Below are 27,738 nucleotides of genomic sequence, written 5' to 3'. Positions count from 1 at the left end.
CACAGAACAAAACCCCCAAATATTTAAAGAAACAAGAAATTTCAGCTTGCCACAAAATAAAATACACAATGTCTGGAATCCAAAAAAAAAAAAAAAATCCAGACATACAAATAAGTAGGGGGAATAAATCTACCCCATAATGAGGAGAAAAATTAATCCAAATTGATTAATCTCATAATGAGGAGAAAAAGACCCAGAACTGACATAGATGATAAAATTAATAGATAAGGATGCTGTTAAAACAGCTATTGTAAATATTTTCTATATAATCAAGAAAATACAGGAAAGCAAAATAGGATTAAAAGAGACATGGAAGATATTAAGATGACCCAAATCAAATTTCTAGAGATAAAAAACACACTGAATGGAATTAGCACCTGATTAGACATTGCAGAAGAAAAGATTAGTGAACTTGAAGACAATAATGGGAACTCTCCAAAGTGAAGCACAGAGAGAAAACAGACTGAAAACAACAACAACTCCCCCAATACAAAAAACAACCCCCTGCAAAAAAATCCCAGAACACACTGAGCTAGGAGACAACTTCAAGTGGCCTAATATACATATAATTGGAGTCTCTGAGGAGAGGAGAAAGATGGTGTGTGGATGAGAGGAAAGAAAAAATATTTGAAGACTTAATAACTGAAAATTTCCAAATTTGATAAAAACTATAAACCCACAGGTTTAAGTAACTCAACAAAATCCAAATGAAAAAATATGAATCAAACCTCACCAATGCACAGCATAATCAAATTGCTTATATAGTATTTGAGTAGGAGGATGCAGAGAAGAAAATGAAACATAATAAATAGCTATAGAGAATGTTAGATGGTAGTAAGTTTTATAAGAAAATGAAAAGTAGAGAAGGGTAAAAGGGATTAAGAGTGTATATACGGGTGGGGGGGCATGGAAGACAGGTTGCAATAGTTAGGCTTAATTGAGAAGGTAATCAATCTTTGAGTAAAAACTTATACAATAAAGTTTATGGTAAGAGAAATGGGGAGCCATTGACGTATTTTAAAGAAGCATTCTGGATGCTGTGTTGAGAATAGGACTCTATGGGAGTAAGGGTAGAAGTGGAGATTCCTGGAGACTATTGCTGTAATCTACGTGAGAGGTGACAGTGGTTCAGAACAGAGAAATAGCAGCAGAGGTGGTGATGAGAAGTATAATTCTGGATAAACAGCATTTGAATCTAGAATCACAGGATTTTATGACGGATTAGAGATAGTGTGTGAATAAAAAATAAGAACTAAGGATAACTCTAAGTTTTTGGACTGATCTAATGGAAAGATGGAGTTGCCGTCATTTCAGTTGCAGGGAGAGAAGATTTGGGGAGTAAGACTGGGAATTCAGTTTTAGAAAGGTTGAAATGGAAACATTTGTTAATGAGATATACAATGCTGGAGTTAGAAGCAAGATTTAGACTAGAGACATAAATTTGGGACTTGAGGCCATATAGATGGTACAAAAAGCCTTGGGAATGAGCAAGATCACCAAAGGAGTACATTTAGATAGAAAAGAGAGGAACAAGGATTGAACCCTGGAACAACTTCAATGTAAGAAGTTGGGGAGCCTAAGAGGAACAGCAAAGGAAATTTAAAAGGAGTAGCTTGTGACAGTGGGGAGTACTGAGAGCCAAAAAAAAGAAAGTGCTTCAAGGCATAAGGAATCATCAACCATGTCAATAGGTCAAGTGAGATGAAAACTGAGAACTGACTACTAGATTTAGCAATTTGAAGTCATTGGTGACCTTGATGAGAGAAGTTCCAGTGGAATGGTGGAGTGAAATGGGTGTAGAGAAAATGGGGCCTCCTCCTCCTTCTTCTTAATGAACAATTCAATCTTAAAGGCTTAGGGTAGGACCAAGCAAGGTATTATAGTTTCTACAGTAGGTCAGGGGCCCGTGGTGGGATGTCAGAGCTGGAGCAATGTGAGGAGAGCATCTGTGCAGGGGGCAGCCTGATGAGGCGTATGGAAGCCCAAGTGGGATGTGAAGGTATCTGCATCAGGCAGAGAGGTTATGGAGTGGGAGCTTGGTTCCATACATGGGAGTTGATCAAATAAGGATAAGGGGAGCCAAGTTTCTCACCAACAGTGAGGGGAGTTACAGATATGGAAAGTAGAAAGCTGGAATGAACCCTGTGGTGTAGGATAGGACCCGGTGGTGTCGATGTGAACTCATGGTTACCTATACACATATGTACAGATAAAGAAATATAGATGTAAAAGTGTGTGTGTGTGCGCACACATGTCCTTGTGTGCAGGTGTGTGTGAATTCTCTAGCTCTGTCCACTGAGAGGACCCAGGAGCAGCAACTCTTCAGCAATGAGCACACTTAGCATTGAGATCTTGATTTCTAAATACCATTCTCAAGGGAACTAGCACTCTTGGAGAAAAGAATGATTCCAGGGCTGGGCCAGGGAAATAACAAGAGGACCCTAGAGAATCTTTTTGTGCCGAAAACTAAGGAAGTACTCAAAGAATGAGGGAGACATTTCAAAGGACACAGTAGCCAATGATTTAGCCCGTGCCAATTTAAACATAACAAAATTAATGATGACAGTATCAGATTATAAATCATTCAATAAAAGAGGAAACCACAAGTGCATAATAAATTTTAAAAAATAGAATGTTTGATGAGGAATGGGATAGTTATATAGCCTCAAAATCCTTCCCTCAAATTCCAAATATTTCTTTACTACAAAGGAAAAAAGAATACCTTTACATGGAGAAACCTGGAAGACACCACCTTAATCAAGTACTTAAGGTTAATATCACCAGTGACAATTTGAAATCATGTGCCACTGATAGAATGCAGTGAGATGGACGCCCCATCAGTTCTCTGCTATTAATGTTTTGTTACTTTAATTAAATCATAAAGAAACAGCAGACAAACCTAAATTGAGTGACATTCTATAAAATAATGGCCTATAATCCTAAAAACTGTCAAGGTCATAAGAGTCAAAGAAGTCTACGGAACTGTGCCTGACAGGACAGCTAAATGCAACCCATGATTCTGAACTGGGTTCTTTTGCTCAAAGGGACATTATTGGGATGATTTGCAATACTTAAATGGGGTCTGAGGAGTAGAAGGTAGTGATGTTATCAATGTTAATTATGCATGATGACTATATTATGATTATGTAGAAGAATGTTTTTACTTGTAGGAAATATTAAAGTATCCAGAGGTGATAGGGCACCTGTTAACAACTTTTCTCAAATGGTTCAGGGAAAAACAAAAATTTTTGCCTTGTATTTGAAACTCTTCTGTACCTTTGAGGTTATTTCTGGAGTAAAAATATTTTTTCTAAAGAAAGGGAAAAGAGATATTAGAAACAGTGAATATGGACAACTTTCTCAAGAAGTTACGTTGCAAAGCAGAGCAAACAAATGAGGCAGTTGCTGGAGGAGGAAATGGGGGGTTCAAGAGAAGAAATTTAAATTTTATTTAAGATGGAGAAATAACACTATGTTTGAATGTTGTTGGAAAGGATGAAATAGAGAACCAAAACTGGTGATTCAGAATGGGCAGTGAACTGCTGGAGTGCGTTCGTGATGAGGGAGATGAGATCTGGTGTGCAGTGAAGGAATTTACTTTTGATAAGAGCAAGGATCTCCCTGGATTGACAACTGCTGAAACCCAGCTACCCAGCAACCTCACCAAACTAGACTGGGGCTGAGAACCAGGGAGTAAGGGGAGGGGGACGCTAGACAGTCCCAATAAAAGCCACCAGATTGTGATTTTAGGCTCTGAAAAAATAGGAACCCATTCTAGGCAAATGCCCTGACAGCTTTAAGAAGAAGTAGTTGCCAGTAAGGATGAAAACCAGACCCAAGAATTTAAATGGTGAGTAAGCCTATAGCTCCGTCTTCATTACATCCTGAAATTGAAACACATCTTAAAATTAATGTTGCAAAATGCTTGCAAGCCACCAGGCCAACAAGCACTGATACGTCGTCACTGCCTATGCACGTGGGAAGTTGCCTGTGTGTTAAGGGTATCAGTCATTCATTCAATCACTCCTTCAGTTGAGTTGCCTGCACTAATGGAGCCATCAAGGGTTGACAACTTTAAATTGATGCTTAAAAGGACTTGAAAGATCACGCTGGGATGAAGGCTTAGAATGAGAAATTATTGTGAACATCGAACATTGCCTGCCACGAGCCTGGCAAGATAGCTGAAGGCAAAAGAAACTGCCACACCTCTGGGAAGAGATCATAAGATTTTCAAACTAGGAGAGATTGACCTGATATTTGTCTAGAAAGATCTTTTTACTCAGGTCAAAAGCTGCTGGCTACTTTAAAGTCTTTATTTTTCTTTGAATCATTAATATGTAATTCAAGTAAGGGAAAATTAAAACATCTAGTTTGATCCTTAGTAAATGCAGAAGAAACATCTGTATTCTTTGCTATGCCTTGGAATTATACTGAAAATACAACAGGTGGAATGGTCAGCAAGATTAGGAATACCAGAAATGGAAAGCACCATATCACCGTGATGTCCTACATCACCAGTGCCCGTATCACTGCTGGTGGCCAAAGGTGAGCCTAAAGGATCTCTTCACTATGATTGTGAAAAGCACCCAGGATCAAACTTTGACTGTGATATAGAGAAAGTATAATTGTATGGATAAATATCTACTATTTTAAATTTGTAAAATAAAGTGAATATTCTAAATTATCTTGCCCTCCCTGTTCCTCCAAGGAGATATTAAACTGATGATACACATCAATAGGATTTTTTTAAAAAAGGAAAAAGAAGAATTAATTTTCAAAACACGCATCAAGAAAAGTACATGATGGGCTTCCCTGGTGGCGCAGTGGTTGGAGTCCGCCTGCCGATGCAGGGGACACGGGTTCGTGCCCTGGTCCGGGAGGATCCCACATGCCACGGAGCAGCTGGGCCCGTGGGCCATGGTCGCTGAGCCTGTGCGTCTGGAGCCTGCGCGTCCGGAGCCTGTGCTCCGCAACGGGAGAGGCCACAGCGGTGGGGGGCCCGCGTACCGCAAAAAAAAAAAAAAAAAATAGTACATGATATTTAATTGATAAATCTCAATAAAGAAAAAACATCCAAAATTATCATCCAAAATAGTTATATTTTTTAAGAAGGGAGAACTTTATGTGGCCTGAAAACTAGTCTATTCAGAAAACTACATTTCCTAGGGATTTTGAATGATCAAGCTTTAACAGTACTGCTTCTCTAGCTCCTAGGTATAAAGCACAAGGCTAAGAATATACTTGGTGCTTAACAAATATCTACTGAATTTAAAAAATTATATCAACCCTCATAAAAATGAAGTTTCATGCTCAATTATTAATGTATGCCTGGGTTCAAATTAAATTTTTTGCTCCACTTTCAGCAAATCAAATGAATTAGGACTGGATATCTTTGAACACAGCCTTTTCCTCTATAAGTCCTAGACATACTATACCTATTTTATTAACCCTGAAAATACTCTCAATTGGCCTATAAGGAAGGTTGAATCTTACTGTTTCTAATAAGTTGAATGCAAGCATTTTAGGGAAGAGATGTTAAAACTTTCAATTCAAATGCTGGAAAAGTATTTGAAAAGTCCCAAATCTAAGATGTCTGTCCACTCTCTAGAATGAAGCATGATGTCTACCTGGCTTGTTTCTCACTACAGCTTTCCCTGAAGTTCAGTTCCAATGTATTATGAGTCAATTGTCAGAAAGATGATTTACTTATTAGAAACGTTTATATTTGGTTCCATAATTACACATATTTGTCAGTTATGAAAATCGGTCTGTTCTTTTTATGTTGAACTGTTTTCGAAAGAAGGTATACTATAAATGCTGGCTGCTTATAATCATACATTTGACATGAAACAATTTACCTGTCTTAAAATGATCAATTATGCCCTTCTTTTTGGTATTTCACTGAATTTTATCCTGTTACAATGAGTTTCATTTGGCCAGTGACATCATGCTTGGAATTTCCCAAACTATAAATGTAATTGGAAATGTCTTGCAAAATATAGTTCCTAATGTCTTGTTATATGACACTCTTAGTCTGTGAACTTAAAGCTATCCACTAACAAAAATGTTTTCTGACTGCCTGCATATCTCATCACCAAGAATTAGACAACAAGGTCTTTGACATTGAGGACTGTGTAGTCTAGTTTGAAAAATTATCTGATGAAGGTAAAATTATTTAGTACATTGACTAGTAAGTAGGATCAGAATGGAAAAGGAGATTCATGAACAAGTGGGGATTTAAGCTGACCTGTAAGAAAGGAGTAAGATTTGGATAATGCCCTAGTCTAGCTGGGCTGCCGTAATAAAATACCAAAAATGGGTGGATTGTAAACAACAGAAATTGATTTCTCAGAGCTCTGGAGGATGTAACGTCTAAGATCAAGGTGCCAGCAGGTTTAGTGTCTGTTGAGGGTCTTGCTTCCTGGTTCATAGATGCCCGTGTTCTTGCTGTAACCTCACATGGTAGATGGGGCAAGGGAGTTCTCTGAGTCTTTATAAGGGCACTAATTACATTCCAGAGGGCTCTGCCTGCATGACCCAATCACTTCCCAAAGGCCCCACCTCCAAATACTATTCCATTGGGTGTTAGGATTTTAACATATGAATTTTGGGAGGGACACAAACATTAGTTCTATAGGACATAGGAAAAGAATAAGAGGAAGGGTGTTCTCAGTGAGGGATCCAGAATAACCAGAGAGATGGGAATCTGCATAGCATATTCTTGAGATAGTGAGAAGAGCCAGTTGGAAAGGTCTATTGGAACCATTTGGGAGAAATGAGAAATAAATTTGACACTTTTATGTGCAATTTAAAGAGCATCCAACTAGATAAGAAGCAATCATTTCACCCAGGCTCCTGGCCTTGGCTTTCTTTTGCACTTACATCTACATTATTCATGATGTCAACAACACCCTCTGTTAAAGGGCATTCTTCTAGCTTACAATGATTCTCACCCCTCCTTAACTATCTGTTCCCTTCCCAACCATATGGGTGGGTTGGTTCCTAGGAGCCATGTTTGTGCAACGTGGTTCAATTCTAGCGTCAGTTGATTGAAGCTGCATGGCTCATCCTTGGTAGAACAAATATACCACTCTAGGAATATGGGAGTGAGACTAAAAGGGTTGACGTGAATCTATCTCTTTCTTCGTGGAGCTGAAAGTATGACATGTGATCCTCAGAGCCATGGGCAGCCACCTTGTGTCTGCCATATGGAACAGGCAGCTGAGATATCTATTCCTCTCAGGAAAAGAAAGAGGCAGCTATACAGGGAGAAACAGAGGCATATCACAGAGCACTTGCAGTTCCCGCTGGCCTTCCAGCTCTCACTCCCCCTGCTTAATCAACTACATTTCTGCTCTTAGATTCTGAGACACCCTGTATCTTTTATAATCCATCTCTTCTTTCTGCTTAAGTCAGCTTGGGTTAGGTTTCTATTATTAGAAACCCAGAGTCCTAACATAATGATGAATAAATCGATTTAACTGAAGTCCTACTGTCCTTTGCTTTTACACATGCTCTCTCAACTTGCGCTCTCAGGACAAGCTTTCTTTCACTGGCCTTTGCTCGACAGCAGTGTACCTTGTTGTTTTGTACATCTGAGTGTCACAGTTTCCACAACCTCTCTCTGCTCCTTTCCCCAGAGCCCTTCTCAGCTTTCTTTGGTTTCTCTTTCCTTTTTCTCCTTGAATGAAATGCTAACAAAGAAACACAGAGAGGCTGGGAGTATCATTTATAGATGCCTGAGGCTTATGAACAGATAATGGGTTCATTAGTCCAAATCTCTCAGGATCTGTGATGCAAAGGGATAGGAAACAAGAAGGTTTAAAAATGAATATGTTATTCAGACCCTCTCAAGGTAGGGCCTCTCCAGGTTATTCTGGAGGCCACAGGAGGGATAAGGCCACCCCCTGCTTAAGGGACTTTTGACAGCTCCAGTGTCAGCTGTGTCCCCTTTTCCTTGTTCCTTTTTTTTAAAAAATTATTTATTTATTTAGTTTGGCTGCACCGAGTCTTACTTGTGGCACATGGGATCTTTAGCTGCGGACTTCTTAGTTGTGACATGCGGACTCTTAGTTGCGGCATGCATGCAGGATCTAGTTCCCCAACCAGGGATAGACCCTGGGCCCCCTGCACTGGGAGCACAGAGTCTTACCCACTGGACTACCAGGGAAGGCCCTCCTTTTCCTTGTTCCTTGTTGCCTCAGCTGTACTAGGCTCTGCCAGATGGACATAAAGCCACTGCCACCTTTATAGCTTGAAGAGGTCACTACTCTAATTGGAAAATCAGAAACCTGAGATCTTCAGAGAGAAGCCCCTTCTTGCTGACGGGATCAGGTACCAAAAGTAGGTGGAGAAGTCTGACCACTCAGAAGCCTGGAAGGGACTCCAAAAGGCAAGTCCTAAACCAGCTAGCTGCCAACAGTGTCAACACAGTCGCAGTTTTACCCAAGAGCTAAACTAAAAATAATCTGACACTTCACCACAGCATGCCTGCCTGGCTCTGATGCGCAGAACAAATGCTGAGATACAGGCTGCCACTACATTTACAACAATTTCAGGTCTAATGACGTCAAGAGGAATTCAGAGATATGAAAGTGACGATCATGTAGGAAGGCAGTCACTCATTGTTCAGCTCATTAGGCTAATGCTTTGTCGCTCTAAAACAGATAGTGATTTATTTGGTGTCTTCAGAAGCAGTATTCAAAGGGAATCAGGGTGTGGTGTGGACTCCTTTCTCATGGTATTTGGTAATTATGCTTTTTGGATATCTTATTTGTGTTAATAATAGGTCTTGTTCATTTTTTGGGCAACCTCTTACCAGACTAGGAGATCCTTGAGAGCAAGAATCGTGTCTTCTTTTTCATCTAGCTCTATACCTCTATAGAGCTAGATCTACAGAGATCTGACAAGGCCTGGAGATTTAGAACACTCTCAATAAAATATTTATTGATTAAAGGAATAAACGAATAACCGAAAAATAGCAAAAATCCAACCTAATGATGAAGGTCTGGGAAAGTGTCTTAAAGCATATAATGACTGAGTCTTCAAGGAGTCATGGAGTTGGTAAAGCAGAAACGTAGAGAGGAGGAGAGTGAATGTTAAAGGCATTTGAAATTGCCATCAAGGGAATTAAAAATGGTTCAATATAGTATGTGGGTGAGAGGAAGGGGATGAAGCCGAAAAGTGGGGCAGGGGCTTTGCTATAGAGTTTGAATTTCATTTTCCAGGTGATGGGAATCATGAAAAGATCTTCAGTAAGAGAGGAACCTAATGAGGTTTTCTTGTAGAAAGCTGTCTGTGGCCACATGGAGAGTAAGCAACAGCAGGGATGGAGATGGGGTTGAGATAGGATTGCAAAGATCAGCTAAGAGCACCTTTCAATCAGTAATTCAGGTGAGAGGTGATGAAGGTCTGACCTATGGCTGAAAAGGTTTGGTTTTGTCCTGTTCTTCCCACTGTCAGCTTTTCATCACCACCAACACCATCACACCCTCCTTCAGGATGTGGGCCTGGGGATGCTGAGTAGTAACAGAAAATGCCAAACACGGCAGTGCTTTTCAAACACTTTTTTCTTCATTGGGCCACGCCAAAAGGCAAGGTGGCATTTTCCAGAAGGTCCATGGGCAGAACCAAAAACAAACAAAGAACCGAATGACTCTTTTTGGTGCCACAATCTTTGGGACACCTCACTTCTCTCAGCAGGTATTGTGCGCACTTGCCATGTTATACTTTTTTTAAGAAAGGAAATAAAAAAAGAAGAGGCAAAAAAGGAGAAGAGGAAGGTAAAAAAAGCACAAGACAGATGGTGAAGACCCTTTATCATATTCATAAATAAAGAATTAAAGTTATTGCAAGAAAGAAGCTGTTTACATTTTGTGGTCCATTACCAGGACTTGAATTTTACAAAGCAGATTCAGGATAGATGGAAATTTGCTCAGTTTACTTATGGAGGAAGACCATCTCTCCCTTCATGCTCTAGCCCAGACCTGATGGGAGTTGTAAGGAGCAAACCCCTTCCTATAGGACCATGGTTCCCAACCTTAACTATACATTGAAATTAACTCATAATTAAAAGAAATACTGCTGCCTGAATCATACCCTAATAGACTCTAATTTAATTGGTCTACAGTGTGGTCTTAGAATTGGTCCTTTTATAAAATTCCCTGGGTGATATGAATATACAGGTGGGCTGAGAACCACTGCTATACACCAGTGGTCAGCAAAGTTTTTCTCTAAAAGGCCAGAGAGTAAAAATTTTAGGCTTTGTGGGTCACAGGGTCTCTGCTGCAACTACTCTACCCTGCTGTAGTGTGAAAGTAGCCACAGACAGTATGTAAACGAATGGGTGGGGCTGTGTTCTAACAAAGCTTTATTGAGAAAAACAGTCAGTGGGCTGGACTTGGCTCATGAGCCATAATTTATTGACCCTTGTTTTAGAATCACATTCCAAAGGATGGCTGGATTGTTCAGATTGCTAAGTCAGGTATGGACGAATCTTCCAGTTTAAAAAAGGCATCTGAAAGAATGTTCTAATTTTAGTAAAATGAGATATGTTGCTGAGTTCCATTTCATAAAATGCTCAGGCCTTCTGGGAAAGTGAAGCTTTGATAGTTGACATAAATTTACTTTACTAACCTACAGTAGCTATCTGTGTGGGTTAATTTACATTGAAAATCTGCCAACGAAAGGTTTAAAGTCCTGGCTTAATATATTAGGTCCAACTTAAGGCAAAGCTGTCAGGTTAGATCTGGGGAGTGAGAGAAAGAAAGAAGTGGAGTATTAAGTTCCATGAAACCTCTATGCTGTTTGACTTCTCAGGGAGACCACAAGTGGTTTTTGCGTTCTGAAGAAAAAAAACTCCAGTAAGGTATAAAGAAGAAAAAAAATAACAGGCAGTGGTGGACAGAAGGATTAGACATGAAGATAGACACTAAAAATTAGAACCAACATAAGGACAGAAAAAATTAAACCCAAGTGAGAAGGGGCTTTTTACAAGGTCAGAGAAATGAATTGGTAGATTTCTATGTTTTATGGGTTTTCCAAATCCCTTGACTAGAATTCAGCCATGAGCCTAAGTTTTGTTTTGACGTCCACAGAGAGAACCAGTTTTAATTTATACTACCATTTTATTTTGGAGAAATCCAGAGGAGGCAAAGACACATCAGAAAAATGAACTTCTGCCTAACCATTAAGTTTCTCTTCCACCATCACTGGTTTCATCACTCTCCATAGAAAAGTAGCCAAATGACACATGGCTGCAAGTCATGCTCCTGACAGTAAAGGCTAGCTGAGCTGTGTGGGTTACGCCATCCTTACCTTTATCCTATCGATGTTGGCTTCCATCTTCAGCTGTTCTACCAGTTTCCTGGCTTGAGCTATGCTGGCGGTGTTGTTGCTGGCCATTGGAATGCTGGGTGGGTTTTTCAGACACACTGGGAAAGAAAACAAGGAGGAAAAATGCATCAGAGAATTCTCCAGCTGCCAAATGTGCAGATTCATCATAGCTGGGGGATCCCCTCAAAATGGCTATAGTCAGGCCAGGCTCCTCCAGCCATCTACATCCCCAATCCAGCACTGAGTCTGCATGGCAGGCAGGCCAGAAGATGAGGTTTGCTTTTCCAACTCCCTACCTCTGCCCTTCCATCCTTCTTTGGGGGAAAAAAAAAAAAGAAGAAAGTTCATCAAATCAAATCAGATAAGATATGCTGCCACATTAAGAAACCAAGTTATTAAATTTATGTCAATTTATGAAATAGGTTCAAAATGGTAAGGGTGACAGTACGCATAATGACTGTTGTTATTTATTGGGCACTGCTTTGTTAGATACTGTGTTAAGTGCCCTCAGAGGATGAGGAATGAAAGGTGAGCAGAGGCAGGAATGGCAAATTATATAATCCCTAAGGACTAAGAACACTATGCTTACAATGTTCTCTTGATGGGCTCAAATGCTGACTCTCTGGTTAACTGTAAGTACCTCAGTCTATTATACTGCAGAGACACTGCAACAGGACTTGTGGCTTTTCTGTGTTATTTATCCAGCACAGTCTATTTGAAATATGGCTTGATTCACAACCAATTACTTTACTCATAATTCTTCAGGAACAAACTATAATGTCAAGGGGTAGGCGTTGCTATGTCTAAATTGTTACTTGCATCGATGAGTAGACCAGTGGTATTCTAAATTAAGTACAACAGACTTAATACTTTTATGAATATGGAATGGAACATAAATGTTTAGAGAGTGGAGTTCTGTACCTATGTAGATGGTGAGATGGTTTCTTTGTCTCTGGCTCTACCAGACCCACTCCCATCCTTGTCCCCCAATCCCTTCAAGTCCTATCCCAATTTCATTTCTCTTCTAATTATTTCTTGACCCACCATCTCACTGTATTCTTGTTGCTCATCTCAGAAAGTATCCTATTTATTTTCAGTACCCCTTTCCCCCACATTCTCATCGGGTCTTGCTCCATGTCAAGGTGCCATATACTGTTTCAGGACCGTCAATGTAAATTTGCCCCTTGAGGTCACTGACACCCAGTAGTGGAGGAATGTCTGAGAGCTGCAATTTAACTAGAGTGCACGACCCAAGAAATGAGAAACATTAAACACTGCTTCAGTCACCACCAGTCATATCTTGTTCCGAAGATATTATATTAAAAACCGTGACTTCTACTAGCTTTGGGGAATATTTTTATCTAGGGATAAAGTAGGATCAGGCTACTATCTCAAAAAGGAAAGAGGACACATAGAAAACCTACAGAAAGAAAAATAACCCATAATAAGTTCAGTACGTAGGTTTTTACATATCCATGAAAATCAAGAAACGATTTTTTTTTTTTAATTACCAAAAAAGCAAAAGTCTATAAATTATCTTCTTTGGTTCTTATTTCTTGACATTTAACTCTCTGTAAACGAAGAGGTCCCTTCATGGATAGTGTTATTTTATAAAGAATACTGCAAAAGCCAGCCCAACAACATTTGTAGTATAAATTGGAGGACAGTAAACTGTTCCCTCAATTTATTTTCAAAGGGTTTGGAGACAATAAAATGGGAAGGAAGACTGAAAGAACTTTGAAGCCACAAAGATCTCTGAACTCTACTTTCAAATGCTTGAAGATCAAGGGAGGGATCCTGCATGCAAAAACAAACAAACAAAAAAGGAGGCTTTAACAACAACTGCGATTTCATCAGCATGGTTAGGGACCTAATCATCTTAGCCCCACAGGGAAATTATGTGCCCCCAAATCAAATGGACATCCACCAGCCTTGCAAAACTTCACAGGGCCAAGATGGAGTATTGACTTATCCAGTAGAGTAGCCTAACTCTTCCAGTGATCCAAAGTGGAAGGAGCCCTGGTCTACAGGCCTCTGGACCCTGTTCTGTAAAGTTCATGTTTCCTCCAAACTAGAATTTATCACACTAGAATACAGACTATCACAGAATTTCCAAATCCTCATTGGGCCTGAGGGAGCTCTCAGAGTCTGGTCAGCTATTCTTCTGCCCTTGAATCTAAACCAGATAACACAGTAACCTGTAGCAGAGACCACTGCTTGCTCCCAATACCCCTTTTCCTCTTCTTCATTAGTGATAACAATTTTTTTTTCTTTTTAACAGAGACCACAAGAACCTTGAATTTTATTTGGGGACATTTTGCTGAAAGATGCATTCTCAGGCTCCTTTGCAGCTTGGTGTGCTGATATGACTAAGTTTGGCCAATGAGACATAAGCAGAAGTGTCGTGAAGGGAAGGGATGTGCCCTTTGCCTCCCCTTCTTCCTGTTACTGGCCTAGAAGGTAGTCATATTGACCACAGAGCTCCATCTTGAACATCTGGGCTACACTCCAGGAGGAGCAGGAAGGATCTGGGTCCTTACTGATACGGTAGAGACACCATGCCAGCTGTGAACTGGCTGCCATCTATGTGAAGAGAAATAAGCACCTATCTTGTTTACACCGCTATAATTAAGGGTTTCTCTACTGTTGGCTCACAGGTCTGCCATTAACTGATTAAATAACCAATTATTTTTATTTGAGTATCCAGGAAAGTCTATGTCCTAATGCCTGTTAATGTTCCCTGGAAAAAGCTGTAGCTGTCCCGAGGAGGCTGAGATGGAAAGTGTATGAGTTTTCTATTGCTGCTGTAACACCTTACTACAAATTTAGTAGCTTAAAGAATATAAATGTATCTTAAAAGTTCTGGAGGTTAGAAGTCTGAAAGAGATCCCACTGGGCTAAAGTCAAGATATTGGCAGGGCTTCATTCCTTCTGGAGGTCTAAAGGAAAATGTCTCCTTTCCTCACATAGCTTCTAAAGGTTGCTGGCATTCCTGGGCTCTTGGCTTTTTTCTTCATCTTCAAAACCAACAAAGGTGAGTTGACTCCTTCTCACACTACATCACTCTAACCTCTTCGGTAGTCACCTCTCTCTCTGACTCTCCTCTGCCTCCTTCTTCCACTATTAGGAACCATTGTAACCACACTGGGTCCACTCTGATAATACAGGATAATCTCTGTATCTTTAGGTCAACAGATTAGCAACCTTAATTCCCTTTGCCATGTAACATAACACTCTGCAGGTTCCAGGTATGGGGACATGGACATCTTTGGGGGCCTTTATTCTACCTACGATGGAAGGAGACCTCTGTGCAGGTAGAGAAGGAAAGTGGAAAGGTGGGATGCTGAGGTGGGAAAGAAGAGGGATGGGGCAGGACGTAAGATTAGAAATGCTGGGGAGAGAACAAATAAAACCTAAATGGACTTAAGAAAAAAAAGTAGACAAAGGCTTTGGTTTGTGCTTCTAGCTTTAGGAAGATCCTGTATGTTTTTCTTTCACCATATGACCCAACAAAATCTAGGGCCACTTTCAGAATCACTTAGTGCATTTTCCTCTTTTTCACATCCGGCTGCTTTCCCGTAAAAGCAATGAAGAAATCCCCCTCCTGAAAACTGAAAGAACTGTAGAGTCCTAGACCAGTGTTCCAAAGAAGTATGTGATATTGAGATTTATAAGAAATATATATTTGGTCTTTGACCTATTCTTGGCACAGAGCTCCTAAAACCCTTGGAATCTCCCCTGGTAAGACCAATAAAGGTCTTTTGTTATGTTAATGAGGTGACTTTTGGAAAGCCCTTAGGCAACCTGAGGATGGGGGAGCTGTTTGCCACGAGAACCAACCATGTGATTAGAGGGTTGAAACTTTCAGAACTCACCCCCAACCCCAACCTCCTGGAAGGAAAAAAGGGCTGAAGGTTGAATCAGTTGCCAGTGGCCATTAAATCTAATTAATCACAACTATGTAAAGAAGGCTCCATAAAAACCCAAAAGGACAGGGTTTGGAGAGCTTCCAGGTTGGTGAACGCGTGGAGATGCTGGAAGAGTGGCCCACCCAGAGAGGGTATGGGAGCTCTGCACCCTTGATCCATACTTTGCCCTTTGCATCTCTTCCATCTGGTTGTTCCTGAGTTACATTCCTTTATAATAAACTGGTAACCTAGTATGTAAAATGTTTCTCTGAGTTCTGTAATAGTAAATTAATCAAAACCAAGGAAGAGGTCATGGGAATCTCTGATTTATAGCCAGTCAGTCAGAAGTACAGGTAACAACCTGGGCTTGCAATGGGGGGCCTGAATTGTGTTTGTGGGTAGGGGGAGGAGAAGGCAGTCTTGTAAGATCAACCCTTAACCTGTGGAACCTGATGCTATCCCTGGGTAGGCAGTGTCAGAATTAAAGAATTAAGTTAAATTGTAGGACATTCAACTGGTGTCAGAGGATTGTTTATTGGTGTGAAGGGAACTGCCCCCCTCCACACACTGGGATTGGGTCCTGGAGCCCTACTGAAGTATGTATTTTCCTAAAAAGTGACTATGGTAAATAAGAAAAAGTTAGCTTATCTTCTAAGCTTGAAGCATTGGGACAATGCATCACACACTCACACACACACACACACACACACACACACACACACACACACACACACACCTCTTTTCATCTTACAAATCTGAAACTCTGTACCCATTAAACAATAACACCCATTCCTTTCTCCCCCAGCCTGGGAAACCACCATTCTACTTCCCGTCTCTATGATTTTGATTACTCTAGGTACCTCACAGAAGTGGAATCATACAGTATTTGTCTTTACATGACTGTCCTGTTTCACTTAGCATAATGTCCTCAAGGTTCATTCATGTTGTAGCATGTGTCAGAATTTCCTTCCTTTTTAAGGCTGAATAATATTACATTCTATGTATACACCATATTTTACCAATTCATCTGTTGATGGACACTTGGGATGCTTTCACGTTCTAGCTACTGTGAGTAATGCTGCTGTGAATATGGGAGTACACATATCTCTTCAAGACTCTGCTTTCAGTTCTTTTGAGTATATACCCAGAAATGGAGTTGTTGGATCATATAGGGTAAGTCTATTTTTAATTTTTTGAGGGACAGCAATACTGTTTTCCGTAGCAGCTGTACCATTTTACATTATCACTAAAAGTGCACAAGGTTCCAGTTTCTCTTCATCCTCATAAACACGTTCTTTTTTTTTTTCTTTTTTTAAAATAGTAGCCATCCTAATGGGTGTGAGGTGGTACCTCATTATAGTTCAATTTGCATTTCCCAAATGAGTAGTGATACGACTTTTCATGTGTTCATTGGCCATTTGGATATCTTTTTTTGGAGAAACGTCTATTCAAGCCTTTTAAAATCAGGTTTGTTTTTGTTGAGCTTTAGGAATTTTCTATATATTCTGGATACCAATCTCTAATCAGATATATGGTTTGCAAATATTTTCTCCCATTCCATGGATTGCCTTGTCACTCTGTTGATAGTGTACTTTGATGCATAAAAGTTTTTAATTTTCATGAAGTCAAATTTTTCTATTTTTTTCTTTGGTTGCCTATGCCTTTGGTGTTAGAGCCGGGAAATCACTGCCAAAACTAAAGTTGTGAATGTTATGCTCCATTATTTTGAAGGAGAAAAGAATATGCCACTCCAAGATATGTCACTATGGCATACTGGTTATTTTGAATTGAAGTTAGTTAAGAAAATAGCCAGTGCAAGAAGAATACCCTCACTCTATTTGTCCCCCTGAAAGCAGGAAATAAATCTCCTGTGTGAAGGCACCCTCCCTCTACCAGGAAGGTAGAAGGCATCCTTATTGCCAGAGACAGGAAATTCAGAGCCCAGAAGGCTGTATCGACAAACCTTGTTACTTCTTCAGTAATTTGCTATCCCAAGCCCAGGTCCATTCATCTTGTTGATTCTTCACAAACGTATTGTTTCCCTGTCTAAAAGGTATAAAAGCTGCCTGCTTTGGTCACTTCTTTGAGTCTCATTTCTTTATGGGCTCATGTATATGTACAAAATTAAATTTGTTTTTCTCCTATTAATCTTTTTTTTTTTTGCGGTACGCGGGCCTCTCACTGTCGTGGCCTCTCCCGTTGCGGAGCACAGGCTCCGGACGCGCAGGCTCAGCCTCCACGGCTCATGGGCCCAGCCGCTCCGCGGCATGTGGGATCTTCCCGGACCGGGGCACGAACCCGTGTCCCTTGCATCGGCAGGCGGACTCTCAACCACTGCGCCACCAGGGAAGCCCTCTCCTGTTAATCTTATGTCAATTTAATTATTAGACAAGCCAAAGAATCAAGAATGGAAGAAGGGGAAAGTTTTCCTCCTCTCCAGTTTTGGTGCCAAAAGTAGGGCTCTGCCTTGCCTGTACACTGTTCACTCTCGGGATGCAGCAGCTGAGAGACCCTGGGAGCTCTGGTGGGTGCTGGCAGAAGGAAAGAATTCGTACCAAATCAGTCTCCCAGGTCTCTGCCTGCAAGGTCTCGTAGAAGTGAGAATGGTAAGAATCCTTTTCTTTTTCTAAATTCAGATTAGTAGGAGAAAATATGTTTATGAATTAGCTCCTTGGGTATGGTGACTTGTAAAGATATGTTGTGAGTACTCTTGTTATCTATTTATTCTTTTTCTCCCAGAGATGGTCATTGTTTTCCTTTTTCTCTGCCTTTTGTGTCATTTCTCATAAGGAGAAAAACCATAGGGCAGAACACAGGCATAGGTTCTAGAAGCCTGTTGTCTGATCTGGTTTCACACACCGGTGAGTTCACGGTTCTCAAGAGACTGGGAGCTATTTAGACAAACTTTGCTCTGGGTCCTCTAATGTAAAAACTGGGTGAAGTTTTCCTTTCATCTTGTTCTATGTCCTGAAAGCATAACTCTATGAGCAGTGAGAAACCAGTAAGAATATTCTCTGGTTTCTGCTAGCCGGAGAATGCAAGTAATAGCTTGCACTTGGTGGCCAGTTGAATAGACTGGATTCCAAGACATGAAGTCACAAGCAATGTTCTCTTTGTCCAACTGTGCCAGCTTTCAGGGAAGTTTGTCATAAGGGGCCTTTGTCATCTCAGCCTTCGTTGTCTTGCTAGTGCTGGAAAAGTCTCATTCTATTAATGCCTGCCTGGTGTCATAGATTAGTAGGTCTGTGACTAGAGTGGCCTCATGCTCTTGTGAGAGACCAGACACACTATTTGCACTATACCGTTCTTACTACCTATGACAACAACGGTCTTTGCTTTCTTAGGTTAAATCTGGAATGAAGTTTCTGGATCTTCTGAGGACTATGTCTTTTGTACTGTCCTTTGTGATGCCTCTTGCATCCATGGTTAAACTGTAAAAAGACTTACTGGTTTGAGTCTCTATTGAGATTAATGTAAGGTCCTCCTCATCAGTGGCCAAAGAATCCTTTGAACTGGCAATATTTGAAAGAAAGAGATTTTTTAAGAGCGCTCTATTTCTAAACGACTGTCTTACTGGTACCTATGGAAAGACCAAATTAAAAAGAGAACACAAGGGCTTCCCTGGTGGCATAGTGGTTGAGAGTCCGCCTGCCGATGCAGGGGACACGGGTTTGTGCCCCGGTCCGGGAAGATACCACATGCCGTGGAGTGGGTAGGCCTATGAGCTATGGCCGCTGAGCCTGCGTGTCCGGAGCCTGTGCTCCGCAACGGGAGAAGCCACAACGGTGAGAAGCTTGCGTACCGCAAAAAAAAAAAAAAAAAAAAAAAAAAAAAAAGAGAACACAAAGGAATATAATGTCTAGCCTTAGAGACCCTCTTAACAAGATGAAAGAACAGACATTTGACTTATAAAAAAAATTAAAGACCACATCCAACATAAATTCCCCCTTAAAAAAATCTGGCCCCATCTCCTCAGTAAATTCCCTTAGCTCCCCAAACTCCTCCACCTTCCCCTTAAACACCCAGCTGCCTGTTTTAACTTCCCATTCCCTAAAAGATTTATAGAGAGCACTCTGAGCTCTAGGCCTCAAGTATACAGGTTACTCATGCAAATGCCGAAAGCCAGGAAGTAAATTTAACAGACGTATCCAGGATGGAGAGTAAGGCTTTCTTTGCTATTCCTTACAACTCCTCCTACTTTCCAGGGCTCCATAATCAGGCTCTGCCAGCTTCAGGTCTTTCTATACAACGTCCTTTGTAGATGTACCCTGGACCCCTCCACCCAACACCACAAAGAATTCATATCCCCTGGAAAGCAACAGACCTTTTAAATGACAAAGCCCTTTACCTCCACTTTCAGAAGATCCTACCAAATTTAAAGATGTATTTAAAAGGGTATTGGCCATTTACAGCCCTTCTCCCAGAGGAAACAGATGACCAGAATTTCTCCCAGGCCCTCCTATAAAATGGTCAGGAAATGGACCAGCTGGAGGCTGATGTTTAGCAAATATTACATTATATTATATATTAAATATTATATATGATATGCAAAGGTAGAGGCTTTCCCGCCCAAGGTGAATTGGTCTAAGGTTAAATTGTACACTCAGAAAAAGGAGAACATCCAAAGGCCTTTATAAAATGCTTTGTACAGACTTTTCAAAGGCATACTGCATTAAGCCCTGAAGCTGCAGAATACAGAAATCTTATAATTTCTTCCTTAATATGAAATTTTCTCCTAAATTTAAAAAGGCAAATTCAAAATAGTGTGCCTGGGTGAACTAGTCAACCTCTAAGCATTATGATGGAAGCAGCTACCCAATTCTTTGAAGACAGATTGCAGGAGAAAAAAAGGAACTATAATCAACAATACTTGATTTGCAACTTGAATCTTCAGAAAAACAAAAGCATAGCTCTGAGAGCAGCTCAAAGTCCACTCAGACCTTTTCCCATTTGCCTTCAGGTATTTGCAGATATAATTAAAAAATCAAGACACTGGAAGTACAATTGTCCTGACTTAAGAAAAAGAAGGAAAAAAGTAAATAGTAATTACCTTAGACTTTTGATAATAGATATACTCCCAAACTCCTACATTCTTTCCCTGTCCCTTGAAGATGTAAATCTTATCATGTATTTATAAAGCAAACAGCTCAAGAGGTAAATAGAACACTGCTCACAATTGCCTGAGACACAAGATAAAAAAAGGAGGGGGGAGGCTTTTAAAAATACAAACTACTATAAACTCACTTGCCTAAATCTAGTCCACAGCATTCGTAAGATTACTTGTCAAGGACAAACACAAATCTTAAAAGTCTCCTGCACAAACATTAGTAAAAAGCTTTAGCCATTTAAGAGAATAAGCTTAACTTGTTCTGTCCTACAGAGATATAATTTGAATTCAACTGTTATTTATAAACTAGTGAGTGTTATTTTATTGTACCTGATTCATGGCTAAAGTTTTAGAACAAAAGCTATAAAGTCTCTGGGTCTGTCTGTATGTTTACATATGTCTATAAATCTATGTTATGTATATGTGATATTTTTCTACCTCTGTATGGTATTGCCAAAATAATTTTGTAAATGAGCTCTATTTAACTGGCTTAAACTTAAGCTCTTATGAATTAAGCATTCCTAAAACTCAGAAACATAGAAACTAACTCAAATGTTTTTCAAGTTCATGGGATGTGGGATACCCTTTGCTAAATAAATGCTAGTTTAAGTTCGTTAAAATAGACATGTCTTCAGAGTTATCAGCATTAAATATAATGCAGACATGCAACTTTTATTCTACCTGGGTTTACTAGTCAAGTAAGCTCATGTTATCTCTATTGCAAAATTTGTAAACAAGAAAAATAACTTAAAATGATGGCTGGCCACTTTGAAGTCTTAGGAAATTTTCATGAGTGATCTAGATATGACTGTTGGGAACAAGTGAATTAAATAAATGTAAGTGGGCTAAAAATTTTTAAGTGAACTTTTCAATAATAATTATGTTTTATGATATATACTTAAATAGTTTCCCAACTCCCTTTGGTAACTTATACCCTTAGAGTTTTGCTAAGTTAAATTAAATGATAGAAATTTATGGAATATCTAGATAATTTCCAAATAAGACACAGAGACATTAATTATTGAACATGTGTTTATCCACTTTTGGTTTCTGATTACAGAGAAACTAAAGATATTTGGGTCTATTAGTAAATATTATGTACCACATTGAAAGGCTACAATACAAAGAAACATATGCTTTTAGAAATTATAAAATGTATTCATAAATCTGCCAATCCAAGAATGCTGGTATAATGTACAATTCACAACTGCTTACTTCTTGGTTTTTACTAGAAATTAAGGTTTCTACAAATTAAAAATTCTAATTAATAAACGCAATTGGAACTACTAAAAATAATAAGAAAAACATTTCTGTGTAAGAAAAGTAGGTTGTGTTTAGGGTTAAAAAAGGTATGAGGGGGATTCAGGAGAAGATGGCAGAAGAGTAGGATGCGGAGATCACCTTCCTCCCCACAGATACATCAGAAATGCATCTACATGTGGAACAACTCCTATAGAACACCCACTGAACGCTGGCAGAAGACCTCAGACCTCCCAAAAGGCAAAAACTCCCCACGTACCTGGGTAGGGCAAAAGAAAAAAGAATAAACAGAGACAAAAGAATAGGGATGGGCCCTGCACCAGTGCGAGGGAGCTGCGAAGGAGGAAAGGTTTCCACAAACTAGGAAGCCCCTTTGAGGGCAGAGACTACGGGTGGCGGAGCGGGGACGCTTCGGCACCACGGAGGAGAGCGCAGCCACCCGGGGGCGGAGGGCAAAGCGGAGAGATTCCCGCACAGAGGGTCGGTGCCGACCAGCACTCACCAGCCCGAGAGGCTTGTCTGCTCACCCGCCAGGGCGGGAGGGGCTGGGAGCTGAGGCTCAGGCTTTGCTCGGATCCCAGGGAGAGGACTGGGGCTGGTGGCGTGAACACAGCCTGAAGGGGGCTAGTGCACCACGGCTAGCCAGAAGGGAGTCCGGGAAAACGTCTGGACCTGCCGAAAAGGCAAGAGACTTTTTCTTGCCTCTTTGTTTCCTGGTGCGCGAGGAGAGGGGATTAAGAGTGCTGCTTAAAGGAGCTCCAGAGATGGCGCGACCCACAGCTATCAGCGCGGACCCCAGAGATGGGCATGAGATGCTAAGGCTGCTGCTGCCACCACCGAGAAGCCTGTGTGCGAGCACAGGTCACTATCCCCACCGCCCCTCCTGGGAGCCTGCACAGCCCACCACTGCCAGGGTCCTGGGATCCAGGGAAAACTTCCCCGGGAGAACGCACAGCGTGCCTCAGGCTGGTGCAACATCCCGCTGGCCTCTGCCGCCGCAGGCTCGCCCCTCATCCGTACCCTTCCCTCCCCCTGGCCTGAGTGAGCCAGAGCCCCCGAATCAGCAGTTCCTTTAACCCTGTCCTGTCTGAGCAAAGAACAGACGTCCTCAGGCGACCTACACGCAGAGGCGGGGTCAAATCCAAAGCTGAACCCCGGGAGCCCTGCGAACAAAGCAGAGAAAGGGAAATTTCTCCCAGCAGCCTCAGGAGCAGCGGATTAAATCTTCACAATCAATTTGGTGTACCCTGCATCTGTGGAATACCTGAATAGACAACGAATCATCCCAAATTGAGGAGGTGGACTTTGGGAGCAAGATAGATGATTTTTTCCCCTTTTCCTCTTTTTGTGAGTGTGTATGTGTATGCTTCTGTGTGAGATTTTGTCTGTATAGCTTTGCTGTCACCATTTGTCCTAGGGTTCTGTCCGTCCGTTTTTTGTTTGTTTTCACTTTTTAAAATTTTCTTCTTAATAATTATTTTTTTTATTTTAATAACTTTATTTTATTTTATCCTCTTTCTCTTTTTTCTCCCTTTTATTCTGAGCCGTGTGGAGGACAGTCTCTTGGTGCTCCAGCCAGGCGTCAGGGCTGTGCCACTGAGGTTGGAGAGCCAACTCAGGACACTGGTCCACAAGAGACCTCCCAGCTCCACGTAATATCAAATGGCGAAAATCTCCCAGAGATCTCCATCTCAACACCAGCACCCAGCTTCACTCAACGAACAGCAAGCTACAGTGCTGGACAACCTATGCCAAACAACTAGCAAGACAGACACAGCTTCATCCATTAGCAGAGAGGCTGCCTAAAATCATAATAAGGCCACAGACACCCCAAAACACACCACCAGACGTGGACCTGCCCACCAGAAAGACAAGATCCAGCCTCATCCACGAGAACACAGGCACTAGTCCCCTCCACCAGGAAACCTACACAACCCACTGAACCAACCTTAGCCACTGGGGACAGACACCAAAAACAACAGGAACTACGAACCTGCAGCCTATGAAAAGGAGACCCCAAACACAGTAAGATAGGCAAAATGAAAAGACAGAAAAACACACAGCAGATGAAGGAGCAAGGTAACACCCACCGGACCTAAAAAATGAAGAGGAAATAGGCAGTCTACTTGAAAAATAATTCAGAATAATGATAGTAAAGATGATCCCAAATCTTGGAAATAGAATAGACAAAATGCAAGAAACATTTAACAAGGACCTAGAAGAACTAAAGATGAAACAAACAATGATGAACAACACAATAAATGAAATTAAAAATACTCTAGAAGGAATCAATAGCAGAATAACTGAGGCAGAAGAACGGATAAGTGACCTGGAAGATAAAATTGTGGAGATATCTACTGCAGAGCAGAATAAAGAAAAAAGAATGAAAAGAACTGAAGACAGTCTCAGAGAGGTCTGGGACAACATTAAATGCACCAACATTTGAATTGTAGGGGTCCCAGAAGAAGAAGAGAAAAAGAAAGGGACTGAGAAAATATTTGAAGAGACTATAGTTGAAAACTTCCCTAATACGGGAAAGGAAATAGTTAATCAAGTCCAGGAAGCACAGAGAGTCCCATACAGGATAAATCCAAGGAGAAACACACCAAGACACATATTAATCAAACTATCAAAAGTTAAATACAAAGAAAATATATTAGAAGCAGCAATGGGAAAACAACAAACAACACACAGGGGAATCCCCTTAAGGTTAACAGCTGATCTTTCAGCAGAAACTCTGCAAGCCAGAAGGGAGGGGCAGGACATATTTAAAGTAATGAAGGAGAAAAACCTACAAACAAGATTACTCTACCCAGCAAGGATCTCATTCAGATTCGACAGAGAAATTAAAACCTTTACAGACAAGCAAAAGCTGAGAGTTCAGCACCACCAAACCAGCTTTACAACAAATGCTAAAGGAACTTCTCTAGGCAAGAAACACAAGAGGAGGAAAAGACCTACAATAACAAACCCAAAACAATTAACACAATGGGAATAGGAACATATATATCAATAATTACCTTAAATGTAAATGGATTAAATGCTCCCACCAAAAGACACAGACTGGCTAAATGGATACAAAAACAAGACCTGTATATATGCTGTCTACAAGAGACCCACTTCAGACCTAGGGACACATACAGACTGAAAGTAAGGGGATGGAAAAAGATATTCCATGCAAATGGAAATCAGAAGAAAGCTGGGGTAGCAATTCTCATATCAGACAAAATAGACTTTAAAATAAAGACTTTTACAAAAGACAAAGAAGGACACTACATAATGATCAAGAGATCGATCCAAGAAGAAGATGTAACAATTGTAAATATTTATGCACCCAACATAGGAGCACCTCAATACATAAGGCAAATACTAACAGCCATAAAAGGGGAAATCAACAGTAACACAATCATAGGAGGGGACTTTAACACCCCACTTTCACCAATGGACAAACCATCCAAAATGAAAATAAATAAGGAAACACAAGCTTTAAATGATGCATTAAACAAGATGGACTTAATTGATATTTATAGAGCACTCCATCCAAAAACAACAGAATACACGTTTTTCTCAAGTGCTCATGGAACATTCTCTAGGATAGATCATATCCTGGGTCACAAATCAAGCCTTGGTAAATTTAAGAGAATTGAAATTGTATCAAGTATCTTTTCCAACCACAATGCTATGAGACTAGATATCAATTACAGGAAAAGATCTGTAAAAAATACAAATGCATGGAGGCTAAACAATACACTACTTAATAATGAAGTGATCACTGAAGAAATCAAAGAGGAAATAAAAAAATACCTAGAAACAAATGACAATGGAGACACGATGACCCAAAACCTACAGGATGCAGCAAAAGCAGTTCTAAGAGGGAAGTTTATAGCAATACAATCCTACCTTAAGAAACAGGAAACATCTCAAATAAATCACCTAACCTTTCCACTAAAGCAATTAGAGAAAGAAGACCAAAAAACCCCAAAGTTAGCCGACAGAGAGCAATCATAAAGATCAGATCAGAAATAAATGAAAAAGAAATGAAGGAAATGATAGCAAAGGTCAATTAAAGTAAAAGTTGGTTCTTTGAGAAGGTAAACAAAATTGATAAACCATTAGCCAGACTGATCAAGAAAAAAAGGGAGAAGACTCAAATCAATAGAATTAGAAATGAAAAAGGAGAAGTAACAACTGACACTACAGAAATACAAAGGATCATGAGAGATTACTACAAGCAACTCTATGCCAACAAAATGGACAACCTGGAAGAAATGGACAAATTCTTAGAAAAGTACAACCTTCCGAGACTGAACCAGGAAGAAATAGAAAATATGAACAGACCAATCACAAGCACTGAAATAGAAACTGTGATTAAAAATCTTCCAACAAACAAAAGCCCAGGACCAGATGGCTTCACAGGCAAATTCTATCAAACATTTAGAGAAGAGCTAACACCTCTCCTTCTCGAACTCTTCCAAAATATAGCAGAGGGAGGAACACTCCCAAACTCATTCTACCATCACCCTGATACCAAAACCAGAAAAAGATGTCACAAAGAAAGAAAACCACAGGCCAATATCACTGATGAACATAGATGTAAAAATCCTCAACAAAATACTAGCAACAGAATCCAACAGCACATTAAAAGGATCATACACCATGACCAAGTGGGGTTTATCCCAGGAATGCAAGGATTCTTCAAAATAGGCAAATCAATCAATGTGATACACCATATTAACAAACTGAAGGAGAAAAACCATATGAGTATCTCAATAGATGCAGAGAAAGCTTTCGACAAAATTCAACACCCATTTATGATAAAAACCCTGCAGAAAGTAGGCATAGAGGGAACTTTCCTCAACATAATAAAGGCCATATATGACAAATCCACAGCCAACATTGTCCTCAATGGTGAAAATCTGAAACCATGTCCACTAAGATCAGGAACAAGACAAGGTTGCCCACTCTCACCACTCTTATTCAACATAGTTTTGGAAGTTTTAGCCACAGCAATCAGAGAAGAAAAGGAAATAAAAGGAATCCAAATCATAAAAGAAGAAGTAAAGCTGTCACTGTTTGCAGATGACATGATACTCTACATAGAGAATCCTAAAGATGCTACCAGAAAACTACTAGAGGTAATTAATGAATCCGGTAAAGCTGCAGGATACAAAATTAATGCACGGAAATCTCTGTCTTTCTTATACGCTAGTGATGAAAAATCTGAAAGTGAAATCAAGAAAACACTCCCATTTACCACTGCAACAAAAAGAATAAAATATCTAGGAATAAACCTACCTAAGGAGACAAAAGACCTGTATGCAGAAAATTATAAGACACTGATGAAAGAAATTAAAGATGATACAAATAGATGGAGAGATATACCATGTCCTTGGATTGGATGAATCAACATTGTGAAAATGACTCTACTACCCAAAGCAATCTACAGATTCAATGCAATCCCTATTAAACTACCAGTGGCATTTTTCACAGAACTAGAACAAAAAATTTCACAATTTGTATGGAAACACAAAGGATCCCGAATAGCCAAAGCAATCTTGAGAACGAAAAATGGAGCTGGAGGAATCAGGCTCCCTGACTTCAGACTATATTACAAAGCTACAGTAATCAAGACAGTATGTTACTGGCACAAAAACAGAAATATAGATCAATGGAACAGGTTAGAAAGCCCAGCGATAAAGCCATGCACATATGGTCACCTTATCTTTGATAAAGGAGGCAATAATATACAGTGGAGAAAAGACATCCTCTTCAATAAGTGGTGCTGGGAAAACTGGACAGGTACATGTAAAAGTATGAATTTAGAACACTCCTTAACACCACACACAAAAATAAACTCAAAATGGATTAAAGACCTAAAAGTAAGGCCAGACACTATCAAACTCTTGGAGGAAAACATAGGCAGAACACTCTATGACATAAATCACAGCAAGATCCTTTTTGACCCACCTCCTAGAGAAATGGAAATAAAAACAAAAATAAACAAATGAGACCTAATGAAACTTAAAAGCTTTTGCACAGCAAAGGAAACCATAAAGAAGACAAAAAGACAACCAAGATTAGTCTCCAAAATTTACAAGCAGCTCATTCAGCTCAATAAAAAAAAACAAA

The 27,738-nt window shown here is 40.2% G+C and overlaps 1 protein-coding gene across 3 annotated transcripts in view; it reads right to left on the bottom strand.

Moving 5' to 3' along the window:
• Nucleotides 1-27,738, bottom strand: part of GNG2 (G protein subunit gamma 2) — a 139,082-nt gene that overhangs the window by 15,166 nt on the left and 96,178 nt on the right. For all 3 annotated transcript variants that reach the window (XM_032622352.1, XM_032622353.1, XM_032622351.1), the window contains one exon: nt 11,317-11,432. In XM_032622352.1, the coding sequence (XP_032478243.1) occupies nt 11,317-11,403 (87 nt within the window). In that variant the 5' untranslated portion in view covers nt 11,404-11,432. The remainder of the gene's footprint in view (nt 1-11,316; nt 11,433-27,738) is intronic.

The sequence above is a fragment of the Phocoena sinus genome, chromosome 2 (assembly GCF_008692025.1).
Source record: "Phocoena sinus isolate mPhoSin1 chromosome 2, mPhoSin1.pri, whole genome shotgun sequence".
Lineage (NCBI taxonomy): Eukaryota > Metazoa > Chordata > Mammalia > Artiodactyla > Phocoenidae > Phocoena > Phocoena sinus.
Note: the sequence above shows the minus strand (reverse complement) of the source record. Positions and strands in the feature narration are given on the sequence as shown.